Source organism: Sinocyclocheilus grahami, unplaced genomic scaffold, assembly GCF_001515645.1.
Source record: "Sinocyclocheilus grahami isolate Dianchi unplaced genomic scaffold, SAMN03320097.WGS_v1.1 scaffold259.1, whole genome shotgun sequence".
Lineage (NCBI taxonomy): Eukaryota > Metazoa > Chordata > Actinopteri > Cypriniformes > Cyprinidae > Sinocyclocheilus > Sinocyclocheilus grahami.
In genome coordinates this window covers 2,525,015-2,547,798 of record NW_015505438.1, presented here as the reverse complement: position 1 = coordinate 2,547,798, position 22,784 = coordinate 2,525,015, and the positions used below count along the sequence as shown (strand labels likewise).

Sequence of the window (22,784 nt, the reverse complement as noted above, 5' to 3'; positions counted from 1 at the left end):
TCAGAGCAGTCGACACCAAATCTTCACCTTACACTGCTCTTCAATCCTGTGAACTTTACTGTCTTCAGAAAATAGGACAATTGAGATAATAATCATAAAATACAAGCTGCTGCTGGCTCAGTCTCATGTCCAGGACTGTCTCCATCACTGCGTCTTGTCTCTCTTTTTCACTGTCTACCTACGTCTTTGCCATAGCTCTAGGCCTGTTTAACTGTATCGTCCTTACTGGATGTCTGATCTTATCACAGTCAGCAACAAAGAAGTTTGCGTTTGTCCCATATTTACACAGACTAACTTAACAGGTAATAGCTCGCCCTCAATAAAAGACCTGGCAGATATAGTAAAGTAATCTGTGTCTGGCTCTGTAGACAGTGTTACAGATTAAGGGCACCTTTCACAAACAGGGCACAAAATAAGGCCTGAATTATAATATACACTGAACAAAATTATAAACACAACATTTTTTTTTTACCCCCATTTGTCATGAGCTGAACTCAAAGATCTAAGACTTTTTCTATGTACACAAAAGGCCTATTTCTCTCAAATATTGTTCACAAATCTGTCTAAATCTGTGTTAGTGAGCACTTCTCCTTTGCCGAAATAATCCATCCACCTCACAGGTGTGGCATATCAAGATGCTGATTAGACAGCATGATTATTGCACAGGTGTGCCTTAGGCTGGCCACAATAAAAAGCCACTCTAAAATGTGCAGTTTTATCACACAGCACAATGCCACAGATGTCACAAGTTTTGAGGGAGCGTGCAATTGGCATGCTGACTGCAGGAATGTCCACCAGAGCTGTTGCCCATGAATTGAATGCTCATTTCTCTACCATAAGCCATCTCCAAAGGCGCTTCAGAGAATTTGCCAGTACATCCAACCGGCCTCACTACCGCAGACCACGTGTAACCACACCAGCCCAGGACCTCCACATCCAGCATCTTCACCTCCAAGATCGTCTGAGACCAGCCACCCGGACAGCTGCTGCAACAATCGGTTTGCATAACCAAATAATTTCTGCACAAACTGTCAGAAACCGTCTCAGGGAAGCTCATCTGCATGCTCGTCGTCCTCATCGGGGTCTTGACCTGACTGCAGTTCGTCGTAGTAATCGACTTGAGTGGGCAAATGCTCACATACGATGCCGTCTTGCACTTTGGAGAGGTGTTCTCTTCACGGATGAATCCTGGTTTTCACTCTACAGGGCAGATGGCAGACAGCGTGGATGGCGTCGTGTGGGTGAGCGGTTTGCTGATGTCAGCGTTGTGGATCGAGTGGCCCATGGTGGCGGTGGGGTTATGGTATGGGCAGGCATTTGTTATGGACAACGAACACAGGTGCATTTTATTGATGGCATTTTGAATGCACAGAGATAATTTGACGAGATCCTGAGGCCCATTGTTGTGCCATTCATCCACGACCATCACCTCATGTTGCAGCATGATAATGCACGGCCCCATGTTGCAAGGATTTGTACACAATTCCTGGAAGCTGAAAACATCCCAGTTCTTGCATGGCCAGCATACTCACCGGATATGTCACCCATTGAGCATGTTTGGGATGCTCTGGATCGGCGTATACAACAGAGTGTTCCAGTTCCTGCCAATATCCAGCAACTTCGCACAGCCATTGAAGAGGAGTGGACCAACATTCCACAGGCCACAATCAACAACCTGATCAACTCTATGCGAAGGAGATGTGTTGCACTGCGTGAGGCAAATGGTGGTCACACCAGATACTGACTGGTTTTCGGACCCCCCCGGACCCCCCAATACAGTAAAACTGCACATTTTAGAGTGGCCTTTTATTGTGGCCAGCCTAAGGCACACCTGTGCAATAATCATGCTGTCTAATCAGAATCTTGATATGCCACACCTGTGAGGTGGATGGATTATCTCGGCAAAGGAGAAGTGCTCACTAACACAGATTTAGACAGATTTGTGAACAATATTTGAGAGAAATAGGCCTTTTGTGTACATAGAAAAAGTCTTAGATCTTTGAGTTCAACTCATGACAAATGGGGGCAAAAACAGAAGTGTTGCATTTATAATTTTGTTCAGTGTACATAACAAACCTAAAACTAAATGTTAAATTAACAAATTTTTTTCATAAATGTATATTTCCCATAAATTACAGAATAAAAATGTAAATATAATTCATATTTAATTTAAATAAATATTATTAAAGTATGATAATTGAATTGTTAATGAAAAACAATAAATAATTACTCATTACTGCTAAATTTAAAATTAATTCAATAGATGAAATAAAATAAAAAATACATTATTTTGTGATCTTAATTTTTTGGAAACAGTTGAAATTACAATGTTATTTTTGCTGGATGATAATTGACCTAACATATCTAATATGTTTCACAAAAAAGAATCCAGGTAAACAAAATAAAAAATAAAAACAGGATTTATGTGGAAAGTGCCAAAGAGAAACAGTGTCCACAACTGAAACAGTGTACAGTCCATAAGACAAAACATTGATAAATTGAGTTGCTGTTAACATCTTCAGCAAGTACTTTTACCAGAAGCACCTCAGGAAATGTAGACAGACTAAATAGCGGCTTTTATAAAAACAGTTTTAAGTGTAACTATGTGTGTTTGTGTGTCTGTGGAGGCGTAGGGGTGTGTTTGGGTTTCCGTAATCTGTCCCTTGACATTTGAAGGTTACCTAATATTAGACTACTATTTCACATCTACAAAGCTCACTGAGAATTGGGAGGTGAAAAATGACCACAGCACACAAAAGAAGCTGCTCTGGGCTGGCAGCAAGGTTAGCAACGACCTCTCATAGCAGCCCAGTCACCATAACAACACCTTATTGCGACTCTGCGTGTTACATGGAAAAAGAAATAGGTAGAACATAAACACTATGTAGGTATAAGAGAGAGAGAGGAACCGACAGCACAGAAAAGGATTGACACTTCTCATTATCAACACGGACCTACATTGAATCAGCCCAGAAGCAATAACTAGCTTACTCCTGGATGACTTTTTCTTATATTAGATTTATCAGAGTTGGAGACTTGGATGGCATTGTGATTAAATGCCAACCTCCTAAACATCTGGCTGCAGAATGCTTCACCAGTTTGAGTGTCTGTCTGCAGGTGAGTAGTCAGATGAGACAAGATGTCAGTAGGTTTTGTTTCTAGGACTGAAACATTTATCTTTTATGGAACATCAAGGATTTAAGTGCTTTGCTTTACTACCTGCATGTGTGAGGCAGCTGTTCTAACACAGACACACACAACTCTTCACAGGTTATAGTGAGGACTGTAGATTTATAGCTTGACCGAGAGATGAAAGAATTTTTGAAGAGACAGATTGGAATAGAGATTGAGAGAAAAACACAAAGAAAGAGAGACAAAGGGAGAAAATGAGACAGATGAAAGAGATGGAGGAGCAACAGTGCCGTTTGATTTACTTGTTAAAGCTGATTAAAGTGGTTCTAGTTGTTGACAGAATCCACTCAACACCCTCATAACTACATGGCCTCGTCTCAGAGCATGCCAAAATTATCTTTGGTTCAGTCTGCCAAATGATAGAAATGACACATGGTAAACATTAAACCAAACAATCAAATGATTAAACCGTTTAAATCTCTGATGGAAAGATATCAGCGATTTCCTGGTGTTGTACTGCTATTATCACAATGAATCGGCCATCCCTTTGTCATCACATCTCCATTGTGCAATATACAGGGTAACAAGATCTCTCATGTGAGTAAATTTACTTGTTTACTTGAAATAATAATTAATAATATTTGCATTTTATTGCAAAATAGTATACAAAATATAAAAACATTTGAGAAAAAATACCAGCATATTTTGTCACCAGACAGTGCCACCTATCTTTCATGATGTTCAACATCATTTTCATAATTTCAAAATTATACTATTACCTATAAGTAGATACATGTACTCACATGAGCACTTTTTACTTTATGAACTAAAAGGACAAATATTCCATGTAGTCATTTATTTAAAATGAGGTCATGAATAGTTGACATGAAATGCATAAAAGTAATGATATTAATGCTCTGCATGTGCTGGCAGACTCAGGTCTTTGTTGGGCCGTCCGGTATTATTATTAACTATAATTAGTATTATATTAACTTCGTTAGGGTTGCTAAGCTCTACGGAACCCAAACATTCCATCCAGACTACCAGGTGGTCCAAAGGATTTCCTTCTGCCACACAGTTCTGCTGATGTGACGTGAAACAGTTTTTGTTGGAGTCTTTTGCACTCTCTTTCCTCTCACACACCCATTTACATTATATAAAACTATATTGAATCCACACCCTAAATCTGTATAAAGGAGGAAAACCTTTGCAGTTTGAGGTAAATAAATAATCAAATAAACAAATAAACATAAAAAAGCATAAAACAAAAATAAATTACAGTTTTTACCTTATTTTTAAACATTTTTGTCCCCGAATGGTAAGTAAATTTCCTCACACATAGGAAGGTAGGTTTGTACGGTATAGTCATAGGTAATAATCACCAATTTACTCATTGGGGCAACACAGCTTAACCAAAGACACATCTTAGAACACTCTCGCCATAGTTTACACTAATCAGAACAATCACATCAATGGACTTAATTCCTACTGAAACTCCCTAAGCTCCCTAGTGAACCTGACTGGTATCGGTTCACTGCCCCTGTCGTCTTGGCTGTGAACGGCCTTTAATTTATGTCTTTCAAAGTGTGGCTGATTTTTGGGAGTGTTGCATGTCAAATGTCCCATTTCTCTCCTGTGGCTTAAGCATTATGAATCTGTTTCTGGAAACCCAATAATAGCTTGTCCATCTCTCTAACTTGACATGTCCTCCCTCAGCTTTCTAATTATGACTGGCAAGACTGTAAGGTACAAATCACCACTTTGAGACACAATACAGCTGTGGCTTGGCACAGAACGAGCCAGAGATGCAGATGGATGTTTTTCTTGAGGCCATGTCCTCACGGCATGCCCTCTCTTTGCGGATAGGACGGTATGTTCGGCCTGGTCCCAAACTCAAGTCACTCTTGGGTCAACCCGTGGGAGTGCTGACAGTGTACTCTTATAGCGCTCTAATGTCAGCGTTCAGAAGCTTTAAAGCGTGACCTATCGCCTCTAGAGTAGCTTTCTAGTGAATGTCCAATGGGAACTTAAACAGGAAATCAGTTATGCTTTTAAGTTACATCAAATGCGAAGCAAACAAACAATCCACAAAAAAAAATTTTTTTCACACATTCTCATATTTCCAGATATCTGACGCTTTTTATATATCTGAGCTCTCACCCCAGGTGCCACCTCCACACTGAACCTGAAAGCCACCCTTATTCCCCTAAGGGGGTGAGACAGTCCACCACACACCCTGGTGGTAAGAAAGGAAGAAAGAGAGAGTCATAAAGAAACGTCAGGTTTTTGTGTTAGCTGAGATGAAAGGGACTCTGGGTAAAGGCAGAAAGAGAGAGGGCGGAAAAATCTAAATGGAGAAAAAGCTGAGCCGTGCACCTTGACTGCTCGTTCTTCTCCGTGACTCTCTTCACCACCATGGCTCCTGCGTTCCACATAGAGAATCTAAATAAAACAAAAAATGCAGTGCTGACCAAGGGCCATCTCTGCAGTTAGGGTAAGTCACATCTAGACCATAACCTTAAAGCTGCAGTCATGTGAACAACTGCTATGTCCTGTCTCGTATGTTTTGTATAGATTCTGTGTTACATTTGCGCTAAGTTTGTCTCTTACCCAAAGGTTGCACTGAAAGTTTATTTACGCTGTTTTTCAAGCCTGTGGGAAATTTAGACTCAAGGAATTAATTTTCCTTTTCCTGGCTATAATCCTTTAGAATTTGGGGTTTAAGTCTTCACATAAGAATACATCCAGAGAGAGGCACAAGAGTGTGTTTGTGGTGAGACAGAGAGCCACTAAAAGACCTGACATGCTCATCCCTGACCGCTTAACCCTACATTTTTTCTCTTTTAAAGCCTGCCTAAATTGTTTATTCATTGTCAAAATTGATATCTGCATTAATCTCAGCTGAACTTTGTGCATTTGGGGTGGTGTGGAAGTAATTGAAAGTAATTGTGTGTGTTTGGGGGGATGGTGGGTGTTTGTGTCCACATGTTGTGGTCTATACTGTGGTGTAATGACCTCAGGCGAGAGGGGCTGAACGGGAAGGCACTTTACTGCAGTTCAACGTACAGCCTGCCCAGAGAAGGACCCACAGACACACACACACACACACTTACAGTTAAACCGGCAGGCAGCTGAGCTAAAGGAGAGTTGATGTGTTCGCTGAAGAGAGTTCTTTCTTTTTCCTGCAGGGACGGTGCAGGCACGGACCCTACCATGGAGTATGTCAAGGTAAGGCTTCACATTTTACCTTAACATGTGCGTGTGGAGTTTGCAATGATTGCTCTATTATGGTGAAAAGCCACTGGCAATGTATGAGGTAATGACGGTATGGCAGGTGAGGGTTTGTAGAAGACAGAAATGATCTTAGGGCAACCTTTAACCCTTTGAGATATCCAATACTATTCAGCTTATGGAATTTTGTAAGTGTAGAGTCTTTAAAGTAGGACAGGAATGTCATCTATGCTGGATGTTGAGGATATGAAGGATTGTAGTTTTCTGACTGAGTGCTGAGCAAATATACGTATTGCATTGCATACTTGGATTTGCATCAGAGATAAATGTGTGCGTCAGTAGGAGTGATTATCTTTGTTGTATAAACATTTACGCTTCCTGGTGTATCTTATGTGCTAGTTAAGAATGATTAGAGTTAAGCCAATTGCAAAAACAACACTTTCGTTCCATTTCTCAGTGTTATTTAACTCACACCAACGCCATGGAGTTTAGCAAATAAAGTGCACTCTCTTTGACCTGTCTAGGTAGTTGACTGAATTTGATTCTGAGGGGAATGACAGGCAATGTCTTAATACACCAGACCTTAGACTCGTGCAACTTTAAGCCAGAGCTGTTCATAAAACGCAGGAAACTCCATAGCCAAAATTTCCGATAAAGATCTGACAATTTCTGCGTTTCCTACTGTGCGAGGGGCCCCTGTAGACACATCCTCAATTAAAACGGCACAATTACAAGGAGGAAATGAGCTGGTGATGTTTCAAGGCTCTGCAAGCAACATATGCAGTTGAAATTACAGTATCAAGTTAAGAACAATGACAAATTTCACTTTGCCAGCAAAGGCAGAATTGTTCCATGGCTTTATTTTGACCTGGGGCATCATCTAGCAGTTATGAAAGCTCTTCATCACACAATATGACTGTATTACAGCACCCACGGCTCTGATGAAAGATATGGTGTGACATATACCTTGAGTGCCTCATTCGGTTAGCACCGACTACCTGCAGCCTTGAGTGTGCTGTCACCACACAGCTACCTCTGTCAGCCTGCTGAGAAACTATCCATCTCGCTCTCTCTGTCCTCCCTGTAGTCAGTAGCTCAGTGGTTTGCATCATATTGGGGTCTAGCAACTCTCTGTGAAGAACAAACACCTCATAGCTTTACTTCGCACAGACAACAAACCAAAGCAAACAGCACAAACACACACACACACACACACACACACACAGTCAATAGCAACTATACCTTAGCAGTGCTCCAGCACAGTTGAACATAGTCACCATAATCAAAAATTATTTTTATAAAACATCATTACAGGGTAAATCCCACAGCCTGTCCAAGAATGTTTGCCATATTTTACAGAAATTGTATTTTGCACAAGCCTATTTTTGTACCAGTAGTTTTTTTGCACTGTGATTTTTTTAATGACAATTAAACACATTTTACCACTAAATTTTAATTATTATAATGCAATTAATATAATTAATATAAAAAGTACATATTGTTTGAACTTAATTTTTTTAATAAATAAATAGGAATGATTTAATTACATTTTTTAGTATTTTGCCATTAGTAATTAATATTTAATTACTAAAAAAGTGAAAAAATATTATTTTAATAAATGAATTAATGTGTTTATACAAATTATATATGGCAATATTACTGTAAAAATCGAACTCATCTGGATATTAATGGAGTGTAATGTGATTAAATAAAATAAAAATGTTAAAAAAAATTTGGAGCAAAATATGATTCAGACATTTGTGAGATTCACCCTCCAATTAGAGAGGCCTATAACAGAACTTGACAGGAGATAACATATCCTCAGGGGAATAACATAGCCATGAAATGTTTCAATCAGATGAACTGCATATACACTGGCTCTTTATACTCTATTTGAGGAAGCTCTCAGAACTGTCTGCCTGTTTAATGTGTGGCCATCTGTAAGCATGCATCGGCAGCTGTAGTAATCTGTACTGCCATGTGAAGTTTTTCTGTTTACACCATTAAAATCTCAGCTGAATACAACTAAATCTAGATGTTGACAAGAGTCTTTATCACACCTGTCTGTTTGGGTGTCTGCGTCAAGGTCTGAGGTAGTCATAGCTTCTGTAAATCTTCCCCCGTCCTCTCCCTCAGCCTGAATGAATGTGGACCTCAGCTTGCCCTCTTCAGGTGGTGTTGAGTTTCCAGCGTCATGTTTATCAAACACCTGGGTCTGTACATGTCTAGTGTCTGAACAGAACCTGGGATCTCTGATCTCTCTCAGTAACAGAAGGTTCCCATGCAGATCTGTGCACAAATTCAATCCGTCAGTCAGAAAGCCACAGATGGGGTTTATCATCTAAAATAGTAACTTATTTAATATAATATATATTGAATTATGCTGCTATAATTATCAATGCAGTTCTCATCATCTACTGACAGTATAATCGGGGTAGACACTATACTTAGTTTGATATAAATTATACTTTCCTCTCAAACTGTTACCTGATGTTGATTATTCAGCCAAGAAACGATGAAAATACTGTACGTCTTTCCTACAAAAAAGGACCTTAAAATGATACTCCTGTCTCTTACAGCTTGTTTGTCCACATTACATTAAATACGCTATCTATACACAAGGTCTGTAATCAATAATCAATTTAAAAGCGTCTCTCTTCCATCAGGTTTAATTTATTTCAACATTCGACTGGCTAGTTTTGCGTGCCTTGGGTTTTCAGTTCAGTTGTGCTGGTTTTACAGCCTTCGCCTATTTTTTGACAACCTGTTAGCTAAGGAATGTTTTCTTCAAAGTTAACAGGAAGCCATGCCATCAAAAATATGGGATAATATACTTCCAAGACCTCGCTGATATCACTTCCTGAAGTCAGATGGCCCTGGTTTTAGCACTGTTAGTGAAAACTGTTTGTTTTCAGATGATATCAGATCAGGTGGTGCTTTCCATCATGGTTTGGGGTTGAATGAGTCAAGTTTAGATCTATGTTAGCTCAAATGCACAACTTCTACTCAGTTTACATCTGTAACCCCAGGACAAAACCTTAGCCACGCAACTTAGAGCAAGTCATTTATCTATATTTAATATCAAGCACGAATTATATGATTTTTTCCCCAGTATCAAGCCTTTATTCTTCTGTCTCCCTCCTTGCGTGTGAAGCAGAGATTGAAGAAATTGGAGCTATTATCATCAAAGAGGATCTGGAGGGTGGAAATTGTTTGGGTGACGATGTTTAAAAATATAATTTTTTAAAGGGTGGGAATCAAATCTGTGATCTGCGGATATGACGCATGAATCATCGACTTCTTGTTGTGATTCATGGATGGAAATGAAACATCAGTGCCACTTTTAGTTTACATGACATGTTGGTCTCTTTGGCACATTGACACTAATTTTCACATTACACTTTTTAATAAAAATATATACAACTATTCAAAATTTGGATAGGCTGATACAAACTGAAAAGTGATCTAATCTGAAGAACTTGTAATGTACTATCAATAACTTTTTTATAATCTCCAAAGAACCATATGGTTACATATGGTTAGCATTTTAGAGCTTAAATAAAAATATACATACAAATAAATAAATACATAAAAATCGAAGATCAGCAGAATAAAGTTGTAGTTGCATTCATAATATTTTGAGTAAAATGTCAAAATGAAAAAAGTCAGTCACCATACTGTAGCAATATGAGATTTCTATTCTATAAAATTAGCAAAATATTTCAAGTTTATTCACATATTCTTTTGGCTTTTTCTAAAAATATTATGACTTCCATTATTATGACTTTATTCTTGTTATCTCAGATGTTTGACTAGTTACTAGAACTTTGTTGTACTTTTTAATATTTAATAACAACAGATATATGTCCTGCTTTCTCCCACACATGCACATGTACACACACACACACACACACACACACACGCAGAATAAAGTTGTAGTTGCAGTCATAATATTTTGAGTAAAATGTCAAAATGAAAAAAGTCAGTCACCATACTGTAGCAATATGAGATTTCTATTATATAAAATTAGCAAAATATTTCAAGTTTATTCACATATTTTTTTGGCTTTTTCTAAAAATATTATGACTTCCATTATTATGACTTTATTCTTGTTATCTCAGATGTTTGACTAGTTACTAGAACTTTGTTGTACTTTTTAATATTTAATAACAACAGATTTATGTCCTGCTTTCTCCCACACATGCACATGTACACACACACACACACATCTTTCTGTTCTTGATGGCCTGATGGTGAACACACACACTGTTGCTCAGTAAGCTGCTGAGCACTCATGAAAGAGCTTTACAGGAACAATGAGGCACTGTTCCCTCTGTGGGATCTGCTGCCCTGTGAACCCACAGAAAGACCTCCTTAGTCCGGCCTGCAGCCTCTCTGAACGCATACAGCAGCTAGAGACAGAAGCACAGAAAGCCCGGTTTTGAACAGGGAACATAGACTGACCCAGTACGAACAGCTCAAAGGGCTTCTGTCTCTCAAAAGATGAGAGAGACAGGAAGCATGAAGACCTGATGGAAGAGACTGACACACCCACTCATATTGTTAGATAAAATCATATCACCATTGCTTGATATTTCATATTCTGTAGATAGATAGACAAAGAATAGAGTAATGGTAACAAACATATAATTCTTGAAAGAATTCCACTGTAAATACACATGAAAATATTACAGGGGTGATATTCTGTTTATACATTAATGATTGATTAAGCATTATATGTAACAATGTTTAACAAAGGTAATATAAAGTGTTACTAAAGTAACTATGTAAATAACTCGGCAGATTAACCCTAACGAATGCTACGACTTATTGTTTTACTTTTATATAACCCGATAAATGCGTTGTCAGATATCCAGAGTTTCCATTTAATCAAAAGGAAAGAAATAGCATGTGGCACACTCCCTGCTTTAAAGCCTCCAGTTATTATAATATAATATTTTGGCATGTGTTCCAGATCTTCCATGAAAGTAGGCAGGAACTTTAGGTCCGTCTGCACAGAAGAAAATGCTAAAGATGTAATCAGTAACATTATTATTACAAAGCACAATATTTTTCATTAACAAACATATAATTCTTGAAAGAATTCCACTGTAAATACACATGAAAATATTACAGGGGTGATATTCTATTTATACATTAATGATTGATTAAGCATTATATGTAACAATGTTTAACAAAGGTAATATAAAGTGTTACTAAAGTAACTATGTAAATAACTCGGCAGATTAACCCTAACGAATGCTACGACTTATTGTTTTACTTTTATATAACCCGATAAATGCGTTGTCAGATATCCAGAGTTTCCATTTAATCAAAAGGAAAGAAATAGCATGTGGCACACTCCCTGCTTTAAAGCCTCCAGTTATTATAATATAATATTTTGGCATGTGTTCCAGATCTTAATGCAGTAATATTAAAAGTAGTATTTTTAGAGCTTTACCTCAGGGAACACTGTAGATTATGCTAAAATCTTGTCCACAGGCATAACTTGACTGGTGTTGAAGATCGTTGATCACATTCCTCTTAGGATGGAGAATCTCTAGAGTTTTACATGACTGTGAACTTGGAGCAAGACTGATAAAACCAAACATTAGTGAGTCAAAGCAAAAGCTGAATGAACATTGTATTACATATCGCAACAGAGATGAATTGTCATATCACTCAGGTGCCAAACTAAACAAAGAGGAAGATCATCAGTGCATCTAAAGGTTTACATAACATTAGTGTGAATTGGAGAACTATGAAGCCACACTATGAGCCACTCAAGCTTGCGTTGATTATTATCACTACTACACACATTACAGAGGCACAGCACCTCCTAGTGTTCATGTATATGCACTGCAGCACTACCTAATAAATTACAGCAAGTTTTCATTCACATTTAACAGAATTTATAAAAAGTGAAGTGCTTTGAAACAGCAAGTTTAGTGATTTAAGTGAAAAAGTTTCCAATCATAGTTTCTGTAGTATACAATAATACAAATTTATATTAAAATATGTAATAATAAAAATATTAAAACAGAGAAAAATAAAGCTAAATTATAATGAAGTCTCAACAAGAAAACAAAAACAACTCTAACCACTGGATAAAGTCTCAACTCTCAGACTTTATGCACTGGAGTTGCTGTTGGCCTGTCACCTTAGAAAAAGGACTTGCTCACATTACACTGTGTAATATTTTACATTTTCGAATTGTAAATCTGTTTTTGTTGTCTGCATTTTTTGTCTGCTCAGAAAAAAAAAAGAGCAAGATGGAATCAAAGGTTTCCCAGATTACTCTAACTCACCCTACTGTGTCTTAAAATACAAATATGCTATTCAGCTAGAAACGGTCACATGCAAGCACTTTACCCTTTGAACTATATGCTCTCTTGAAGTGAAGTCAGACATGTATTTAAAATTTATTTTTTGCTCTTATGTACAAAAACATCACGCTGGCTGCTTTCTTTAGCAGACTGTGGAAAGGCAGATTTGCTTGCAGGACCATGGTGATTTTATTGAGCATAGTTAGGTAGTTTAGGAGCCCACTCTCAGGGAGAGCATTCCAGTGTTGGTCCGAGGGTGTGCCAGCCAGCCATAATGTCTTTGTTTACCTCTTAAGAGCAATCTGGGAGAAACATAACAGATCTGTTGATAGACATCCAACTCTTTGCATCCAAAAATGGTTTTGGATTATGTAGGACAAACAGCACACTTTACTGTTTTCCCTCATATTCATACTGCTTTCCACTTCATATTCATTTAATTTTGTTGGTTATTTAAAAAAATATATACAACAAGGTTTAAAAGTCCACAGTGAAGGTTCAAAACACAGAAACAAAAACAATTTAACAGTGAAGAAATATTTCATATTCTGCACTGTTTATGTGTCGCTAATCCAATAACAAAATGAGCGACATTGATCATGTGAACTCTTTGCACAGACGGTCAGATGTTCCAGCTTCCACTGAAGCACAAAATGCTCTTTGGATCATTCTCAATTCATGCTGGAGAACATGATTTTTACACAAACTTGAGGAATTCATGCAGCTCAATTATTGCTGTCAAAAGATAATCATGTTCATTTGTTTATTCAATTTTTTTACTCAAACTGCTGTGCAAAATAAAATAATTTATAATAATAAAAAAAATTATACAGAAAAAATGCAAAGAAGCATTTTCACTAATTGACTTTTGTGTGCAGACCCCACCAACATTCTGATATTATGAAATCATTTTTGAAAGGTCCTTTCACTAAATAGCCACACAATATTAAAAGGTGCAAATAACACACACACACACACATACAGACTCACCTCACACAAACACTGTGAGCTCTTATTCAGTCCGGTGAAATGGTCTGGAAAACATGAATTCTCTTCTGTCTTCTAAACTTACTGGTTTCCAAATGCCCAATTACTCTCAGAGCCTTTTCTATGGGGTGGGGGTTCCTTTCCCTGAAAATGACAGAACTCGTAATGCTGTTAACAATAGGCTAATCAAGAGAAAGCCCCCGTTAGCCCCCCAACAAAAGCCCCTCTAGTTAGCCAACTAGCCGCAATAACACTAAGTGCTGTTTGCGTGTGACTAGAGACAGAGTAGTCTTGTTATTTAAACCCCAGTGGGAAAAATGAGTGAATTTGACCGTCTGGGACACTTCAGGCTCAACCGAGCTCTCCTCTCAGGGTCAGGATAGTCCCAGCTGGGGAAGAGAGGTCTGCCTGCTGGGGGAATGCTCTTTTATATTAACCCCCTGCTGTTACTGAAACCCCGCTGGATTTTAGAGTGATGTTGTGATGATACTAAAAGACACAGTCCTGGTCCTTCAGTGCAGACCTGTCACACAGTATCACCACTCTCCTCATCTGCCTGGAAAACTGCTCCTGAAAGTCCTCCACAGGAAATGCTCACTCTTGTCTAAAAAGATTCATTTCAAATGTCATTACTAGTGATCAGCAAATTTTTCTTTATTCTGTTTTGATATGAAGTGATAATTTTCATCTTTTTAAACCCTGATAACCAGGCCCACATGGAATTTGAGCATATGCTGCAGATTTCTGTAAAATTCAGTATTTGTTTGTTAATTATAGTATTTTGGTTAATTTAATTATGCATTTAGCTACACATAAGGAGGTAGTACTTCTACTCAATTTAACCCATTTTATCATGCTTAAATCACAAATCTTCTTCTAAAATCAGTGCAGAAAATCAGGAAAAGTGTGCAGATTGCACTTAGAAATTATACGTGAATATGATTCATAGGGATGTAACGGTATGAACATTTCTTATCACGATTATAGTGACCAAAATTATCACGGTTATCAGTCTTATCACGGTATTGTTCAAATGTGTTGGAGATGTTCAAAAAGGACCGACACATTAGGGATGTAACGATTACCGGTTTGATGATAAATCATGATAAAATTCCCCACGGTTAGTATTACCATTTCATCTTTTAATTATCATTAAAACCGTATTAGATTATCGTGATTTGAACAACTCGCGATAAATAAATACTGTCCAGCATAAAGCACAGTTTTAAGTAGGGATGCACCGATATGAAAATTTTGGCCGATACCGATAACCGATTATTCTTTATTTTTGAAAGCCGATAACCGATATGTTGGCCGATAAATCTATATCCAAATTGTTATATACTTTTTGAGAGCCTGATTACAAAAAAGGTCTCATCATTAAAAGCCACATCCCAAACACTTCAACATAAGCAGCCTAGTTTGAACGGTGTACGTTTTAAAAATATTTTTACTCTCCCATTACCAAATTTAGTCATAAAAAAGCCTTACAAATAAATAAAATTATGCATAAATAATGCAAACAAGTCACTGGACATCATTACACATGTAAAGAATCAAAATGAATGCGCCACAGATCAATAAAACGGAATAGCCTCTGCACGGACAATAATTAAATGATTTTAATTACTAAACCATATTGTTGATGAAAATAATAAGAGAAAAATACAAGTGGTTGTTGTTATTAATAATATATCAATGATTTTGAAAAAGTAACAAATTAATACCACTGTTTTAAATAGCAGCCATTGAGCTGCAGCTCAAGCTGAAGCTGAGAGGTTTACCTTTTTATGAAACTTTTTCAAAGCTTTATTTGAACATTTACATTAATCGCTTCACCAAGTTTTATATAAAAAAATCAACAAACAACAAATAAAATGACTTTTCGTTTGCATAATCACTAAAACAGTAACATTATCAATGATGTTCGGATTTTAAATGACAACTTGACTGACAACAGTTTAATAGCATGTTGAAATATCTAATGTAAATGTTCAAATAAAGCTTTGAAAAAGTTTCATAAAAAGGTAAACTTCACATTTCAGCCTTTAAATAAAGAAAAGATATGTCAAAATTATCATTGATTAATAAATGATTATATGTATTTGATCTGCTCCGTAAATAATTGTAGATCATTTATCTGAATTGTTTAAATGTGTAGAATCCACATAAGCTTGTTTTTCATCAACCGGTCAAAATGTACAGCAGGGCATGCTAATTCGGTCCGTTTTTGGCCAGACAGAAACTGCACACAGACTGAATGTAATATAAGTCTCTGTAAATCCACTCGCTGACAGCAGGTGGCGCTTATGGAAAAAAAACATCCCAGCTTTTCCGCCCTGTTTTCACTCAAAAAGAAACTACTCTGCGTGCTGTGCGCACCTGAGACTGTTACTTAAAACTGTGCTTTATGCTGGACAGAATTTATTTATCGCGAGTTGTTCAAATCACGGTAATCTAATACGGGTTTAATGATAATTAAAAGATGAAACGGTAATACTAACCGTGGGGAATTTTATCATGATTTATTGTCAAACCGGTAATCGTTACATCCCTAATGATTCATTATATTAGCATCATTGGTCAGTCAATATGGATTTTTGAATGGCCAATGGAATGCAGCTACATATCTCAGAACTCAAAACATAATATTAGCTTCACAAGCCAGTTAGTGACAAAAAATCTCAAAATGGCTAAATATAATCTTCGCTCAATCACTAATTAGCATATACCTAAAGAAAAGGCTTTGAAATTTGGAATTTCTAAGAGAAAATGCAAGAACTTAAGAAATTTGAAGCCCTAATCTAAAAACATCTTTCTATCCCGTCCCCTCATCATCTATTTTCTGACAAGTTGTTAGAGGTTTTGAGGAAAGGGGGGTTGGTTTAGAGGCTGGCTGTGTGGCGCTCATGCAGATGACTGAACTCTGATTGGCTGGAAAGTCATATCACATGGAGTTTAGCACGGCTCCTTACATGGGCTGCCCGGGGGTGAGAGCAACAGCATGGAGCAGCATATGCACTGCTGAGTGCACAAACACATGCACACACACTCACGCTGAGAGAGTTCACAGACAGTCGCTGGGCAGCTAACATGCTCCTGTTCACCGGAGGTATAAAGCACTGAGTTTTGAAGATTAAAGCGTGTAAGAGTATTTTCACTGTTGAGTGCCACAGAAACAAGAGAGATGTCGGAGAGATGCAATATTTTAAGGACCATCACGGCAGCTTTGTGCTGCTTCTATCAGAAGAGCTCTGTTATTGGAGCCAAGGTGAGTGAAAGCTTGCTAAAATTACATCTGTATAAATTTACATGTCAATTTATGCAATTTAGTAGCATCTAATTCATGTGTAATATTTATTATATTTATATTTTAACAACTGTTTACTGTTAATTTACATAATTATGTAACTATGTTGGTTAGCAGTAAAATGTAAATATAAAGGGTAAAATACTATAAATAGATCTGCAGATCTGTAGCATAATAGAAAGACATTACAGAAAGAAAAGCAGGGACATTTTTAAAAAGGCAACAAAAGATGTGACAGAAAAGAAAAGATTGATAGAGAGGTGCCATAAAAAGCAGGTCCATGTGTAGTTTTATTGTGGCAGTCTTTGGTCTGGGTTCTTTAGATATATGGCTTTGTTTCATTATAGTAAGTGAAGGCGTCAGGCACACGCTCACTTACAAGTGTGTATGTGTGTGTTTCTTCCCATTCACTTGTAATTGTTTAGCTGCACAAACCATTTAACCAGTATTGATTGAAATCTTTTATCTCTGTGGCTTGCAAATGGGTCGTAAGTGTGAACACGTGCAGTTCTATTCACTCATCTAATGTGTCATGTGATAAGGACAGAGAGCTGCTCAGGTCGGGTTGAGTGAATTTATGAGTGATATAAAATTGGTTGCCCTGCATGAGGCTGTTACAGTTTTATATGGAACCGATGTGGGAAGGAAACTATCAGCCAGCAGGTCATACAACTATTCAAAATGCATGGATTATTAATAGCAAGAATGTTCAAAGACTTACATTACACAGAGACTACAGGGGGTTTTGGGTTTTGAGTGGATTGAAGGAGTCTCCACAGGTGTGGCTAATCGGTTCTTTCTTTCTGAGGGCGCATGAACTACTGATCTATGGTCCATCAAAGCCTAGAACACAATAAAGCAGAGCATGTTAGAAAACAGAAATTCACTGAACAGTCCTGCTTTTCATAGCAGTATTCCTGTAGTTCAAACACCAGAGCATGGCACTAGCAACACCAAGGTCATGGGTTAAATTCCCAGTGTGTGAACTGAAAAGATGCATAGCATTGCTTCGAATAAAAGTGTCTGCCAATTGCATGAATGCAAATTGCACCAACACTGATGACAGATTCCTGGCTTGTTTATCAGAACAGTCTATATGTTCAAATTCTAAGGCTGAATTGGCCAGAAATAGCAGCATGTTTGTTATTTCTCGCGTCTGGCGAGCCAACTCATCGGATCCTCGCTCACAGGGCTAGAACGTCTGTTGAAAACATTCGGGTCTGGTCCACATTTTTTGGGCTTGTTTCTAAAAATAGCGCTAGGTTGTCATGGAGACTTCCGGTCTTTGCGATGGTGTTGGGGGTCAGTGGGCAATAGAGGGACAGAGAGGGCAGTGTTGGTGCCTCTTGTATGAATTCTTTCTTTTGATAGGAAGTTTCTCACAGAACGGCTTCAGTCATAGAAAGCTTCATCTGGCAGCGAGTGACTTCTAAGTAAATTTCTCAGTGGTGAAAACAAGTTGAGGGCTTTATTTTGGTCAGTGTGAGGGGCAGCTGTGGGAAGGAGGGTGGCGTGTACTGTACAGTACAGCTGTGAATGTCTTCCACCCTGCAGAGGCTTGAAACTCAAACCGTGACAAGCCTGCCTTAAATAAACAGGCTTACTCGTTTGGCAGAGACGTAAATTTACACCTGACAGACATGGACTCTAATGAATGTCGAATAAATCGTTCTTCTGAGTCGGTTCTTTTTAATGATGTAGAGTCTGTTTGGGACTAAAACTTTACGGCATGTGTTTTTTTGAGCGTCTCGCCACTAGTGTTTTTAAGATGGCATCAAGTTAAAAGTAGTCTAACTCCGAACAGTGTCTTGAGATCCCTGTATTTGGTTTCATTCTTGGTTCTGTCTAGCTGTTTCTATGTTAAAGTCCGGATCTTGTGTGGTGGCTAAAACGAATCAGTGAGTCATTTTTAAACACCCAAACAAATTGGTTAATTGAAATTAACTGAAAGGAATCATGTCTCCTTTTCTCTAACACTCCCCACACACACTGGACATACAGCAGAGGTTCCCCACACACTGACAGTGTAACAGCAGAAGTATCATGGCTGTGGTAGAAATAAAAGCTCAGCAGAGCAGTGGGACAGCGGGAAGGCTGTCTGATTGACAGGCTGCTGGAGAGGTGCTGACACAGCCTGGCACAGTCTCTTCAGTCTACAACAAAAGTTTCACCTCCTTTCTGTGATAAAATAATATGTTTTTGGATCAGGGAATAAAAACATTATTCTGGAAAGCACTTCATGTGTTCAGCAACTGAGTGACCAAGCAACAACTACTCCTGCACTGTTTAGAAAAAAAGATTTTATCCATTGAAAAGTGGGCGTTATATACCAGAACAGAGCCAAAACTGAACGAGAGCAGTCAGCTGTGGAGGACAGCATCTACCCTCCTGAAACACCACTGGCACCTGTGTTTGAAGCTGAACAGGAAAGACATTTCAGAGTCAGAGCAAGCTATTACATTTTGATGAAAAATTACAGTTAATTTTTTCATGCAATGATGTGCACTGAATCATTCAAAATCAGAGCATGAACATGAACAATAATTTTGACTTTCAAAATCTATTGTTATCTACATTTCAACAGTGTTCAAGAAGAAATGCTGTATAATTTGAGAGAAAAAAAGTTTGTAACAGTTTTGTTTTTTTTGTCAGTTTTATCTTCTCTAATTCTACCTTCCTCAAGCAATCCATATGACTTCAAGGCATTCTCCAGGCTCAAGGCTTTCCTTTCCAACAGGATGGCATCCAGCAATTTTGAGTCCCTAGGACAAGCATGCCCCCTACTTTTCCTCTTCTTCTCTCGTTTGCTATACAACAATTTGAGCACGCTTGAGGAAACATTAAAAAGAGGCCATGTTCAAAGTGATCCAGCACAGCTGCCCCAGGCCCTAATCTCCCCTTCTGCCCTCCTTACAAAGCCAGGGCTGGGCCACGCTGATTGGGACAGAGCTGGAATGGAATGAGGGGGCTGGGGGATCATAGATTGAAATGGAGAAAATGGAATTAAATGAGAGAGAGAGCAAGAGAGAGTGAATCTAGCTTTTTTTCTGAAACTAAGATGCCCTCTCAATCCACACAATGTATGATACGATTTGACTAGATTATTATACAGTAAGAATGGAGAGAAAAGTCAATATATCAAAGTATTGACATTTTATGACAACTGAATACATCATTTAAAAATTTTACATTTGACAAAAATGATAAAAAAATTATACATTTTTAAAAATATAAACAAATTAGCCAAAACAATTATTTATATATATATATATATATATATATATATATATATATATATATATATATATATATATATATATATATTTAAATTGGTATATTGATAGTATTGTATACTGATATATATGTAGTGAATTAACAAATTTTGGGTTTACATTTTTTTTTTTTTAAATTGGGGTTAGATATCAGTATAATACTGTAACAATATAATAAATTAACAAATAATAATTAATAATATATACAAACATAAACACGTTTATAGAAAAATAAAACAAACAGAAAAAATTGGTGTGAGAATACAACAGAAAAAATACATTGACAAATTGTAGAGTATAATATTGTATAGCCAGGTCCATGCTGATTTCTCCTAAATTGCACCAAAAATTTGTATTTTAAATAAATTTAAAAGGACCATAAATCTTTCATGAGCATTAGTCACATCCCCAGACTCTGACGGTCTGTTCTTTCAGCTAAGATTTGTCCTGCCCTGTCCAGGAATACATGACGATGGCAGACACCCCAGGGACCATCTAAATGGACAATGTGATGGGGGTGAGATAAGAGAGGAAGAGGTCCTGTGTTTAAAGTCCCAGGAGGCTGATGGGACACTCTGATGGCCCTCTTTGTTTACGCTGGTTCAGGAAGGGTGTGACCCAACACCAAAGCCCAGACCAGGTCGATTGTCCTGCACATAAGAGGCTGCTAATGACCCACTGAACCCTTTGGGAATCTCAACCTACAGGGTTGAGACAGGGGGTCTCCATCCTTCAAGCCCCCACAGGAAACAGCAGGAAATAACAAGATTTTTACATTTTATTTGTTAATGTGAGTGATGCTTAACCATGCAAAGTCACCACCATAGTGGCTACTTTTACATGCAACCAAATAATAAATTTTAATATTACAGAATATTAATTCTGCTGTTAAAAACAAATAAATAAACTGTGTAGGAGAGTGATTATTATGTGCAAACAGTGAGAAACTATATTTGTGCAGTGTGCGCTTGTCAAAAAAATCTATTCCGATTTGAAGCTTGTGACATATAAGCACGCACATCAACCCGATCACTTTCTTTAGCGTTCATGTAAACACTACATTCAGATTAATCAATCGGAATGAATTCAGTCTGTGCATTGTGCATGTAAACGTAGCCAGTGTGAGGACAGTTGATGCCAAGGTCTTCAAAGTCATTTTAGCACATCGCTATATGGCTGCTAGGATGTTCTGAGTGGCTTCTAGTCTCTTTCATATATATTTTTTTTATCTAGGTATGACTACGATGCCTCTTTTACTAAGGTCCCGTAAGTCGGCGTAATTTTTTCCTCCTTCATCGTCCAGCTATTGTAAGTCAGATCACTTAGAAAAGAATTAGTTCTCAGCAAGCTGCAACATTAAAGGTATTACTCATGTCTGTAGCATAAATGGTGTTCAAATCTCTAATCATTAGTACAAGTATGACTAACTATCTACATGTGCCATCGGATTAGCTGTCCTGCTGGTTTCCATCACAACGACGACGAAGTCAATCTCATGAAAATGATCTCCATCTTCAGTCGTGCACTTTGCCATAATCTGCACAATTTCCAAATCAAACATGGATTTTTAACCGTTCACTCACTAAGCTGCTGAAAGGCCACTTGTGGAGTTAAACTAAAGAGGATTAGACGTTCAAGAATCAACAGGGAAATGTCATCTCATCCATAATCATTATCCAAAAGCAGCAAATTCAGCCTCTGAGCACATCATCTTTGACCAGAAAAGCCATGAGAACAGTCAGTTCTGACGTGTACCAATATAATCTAATGTGCGCTTAGTCACTCAGCCATGCTTCTGATGTCTCACGAACTACTACAGAGAATGACTCTTATTAATACTGCAAAGTGTCTCGTATATCGTCATTATGAGGCTCATTCTTCTGTCGATATCTAACCTGTGCTCTGCACATACCCAATGAGACCTTTGAACCTTGATTCAATATATCCAAATACTTCAAAATGCATGCCACTATTTAAAAAAAACCTTAGCAATCAGCCCCTCAGATGTGCAAAGATAAAAATGGCAATATATAAATGGCTACAACTAAAAGTAGAGGTGATTGATTTGATGTACAAATATGTCTACACCGCTGCTCGATGGAGAGATTATTCGTCATGCTGCTATCGAGCTGCTCGAGCAATTGAGCTTTGGCTATTTTTAAACATTTACGGCCTCAGTGCACCTTTAAATGGATCCACGATGTCGTAGCGCAGAATGAATGCAACGGCCATGCCAGATAAACACCACCTCAGCTGGCATGCAATCACAAAGCAGTCATAAAACCTAAAACGTGAACATCAGGTCCAAAAAATATTTGCATTCCGCACAACCAGAATATAGTCTCGTGCTCATATGTTTTTACTAAAAGTTCTATTTTGATCGGTTGTTTTAGTCACTGTATTGTGTAATACAGTTGAAGACACTAAGCACAAACAAGTGCTTTGGGATGATTTTCCCAGCCAGGGTAAAAGTATGTCGTCTGATCACTGTAATTTGTGGCTTGCGGGGGTGTTGGCTTGGCTCAC

The 22,784-nt window shown here is 37.8% G+C and overlaps 1 protein-coding gene across 3 annotated transcripts in view; it reads left to right on the top strand.

Annotated features, from left to right (window-relative positions):
* Positions 1-22,784, top strand: part of LOC107599011 (breast cancer anti-estrogen resistance protein 3-like) — a 67,732-nt gene that overhangs the window by 29,735 nt on the left and 15,213 nt on the right. For 2 of the 3 annotated variants that reach the window (XM_016290498.1, XM_016290499.1), the window contains one exon: positions 6,321-6,360. In XM_016290498.1, the coding sequence (XP_016145984.1) occupies positions 6,321-6,360 (40 nt within the window). Of the gene's footprint in view, positions 1-6,320; positions 6,361-16,738; positions 16,948-22,784 lie in introns of those variants that run through there. The other variant, XM_016290500.1, reaches the window with a different exon arrangement.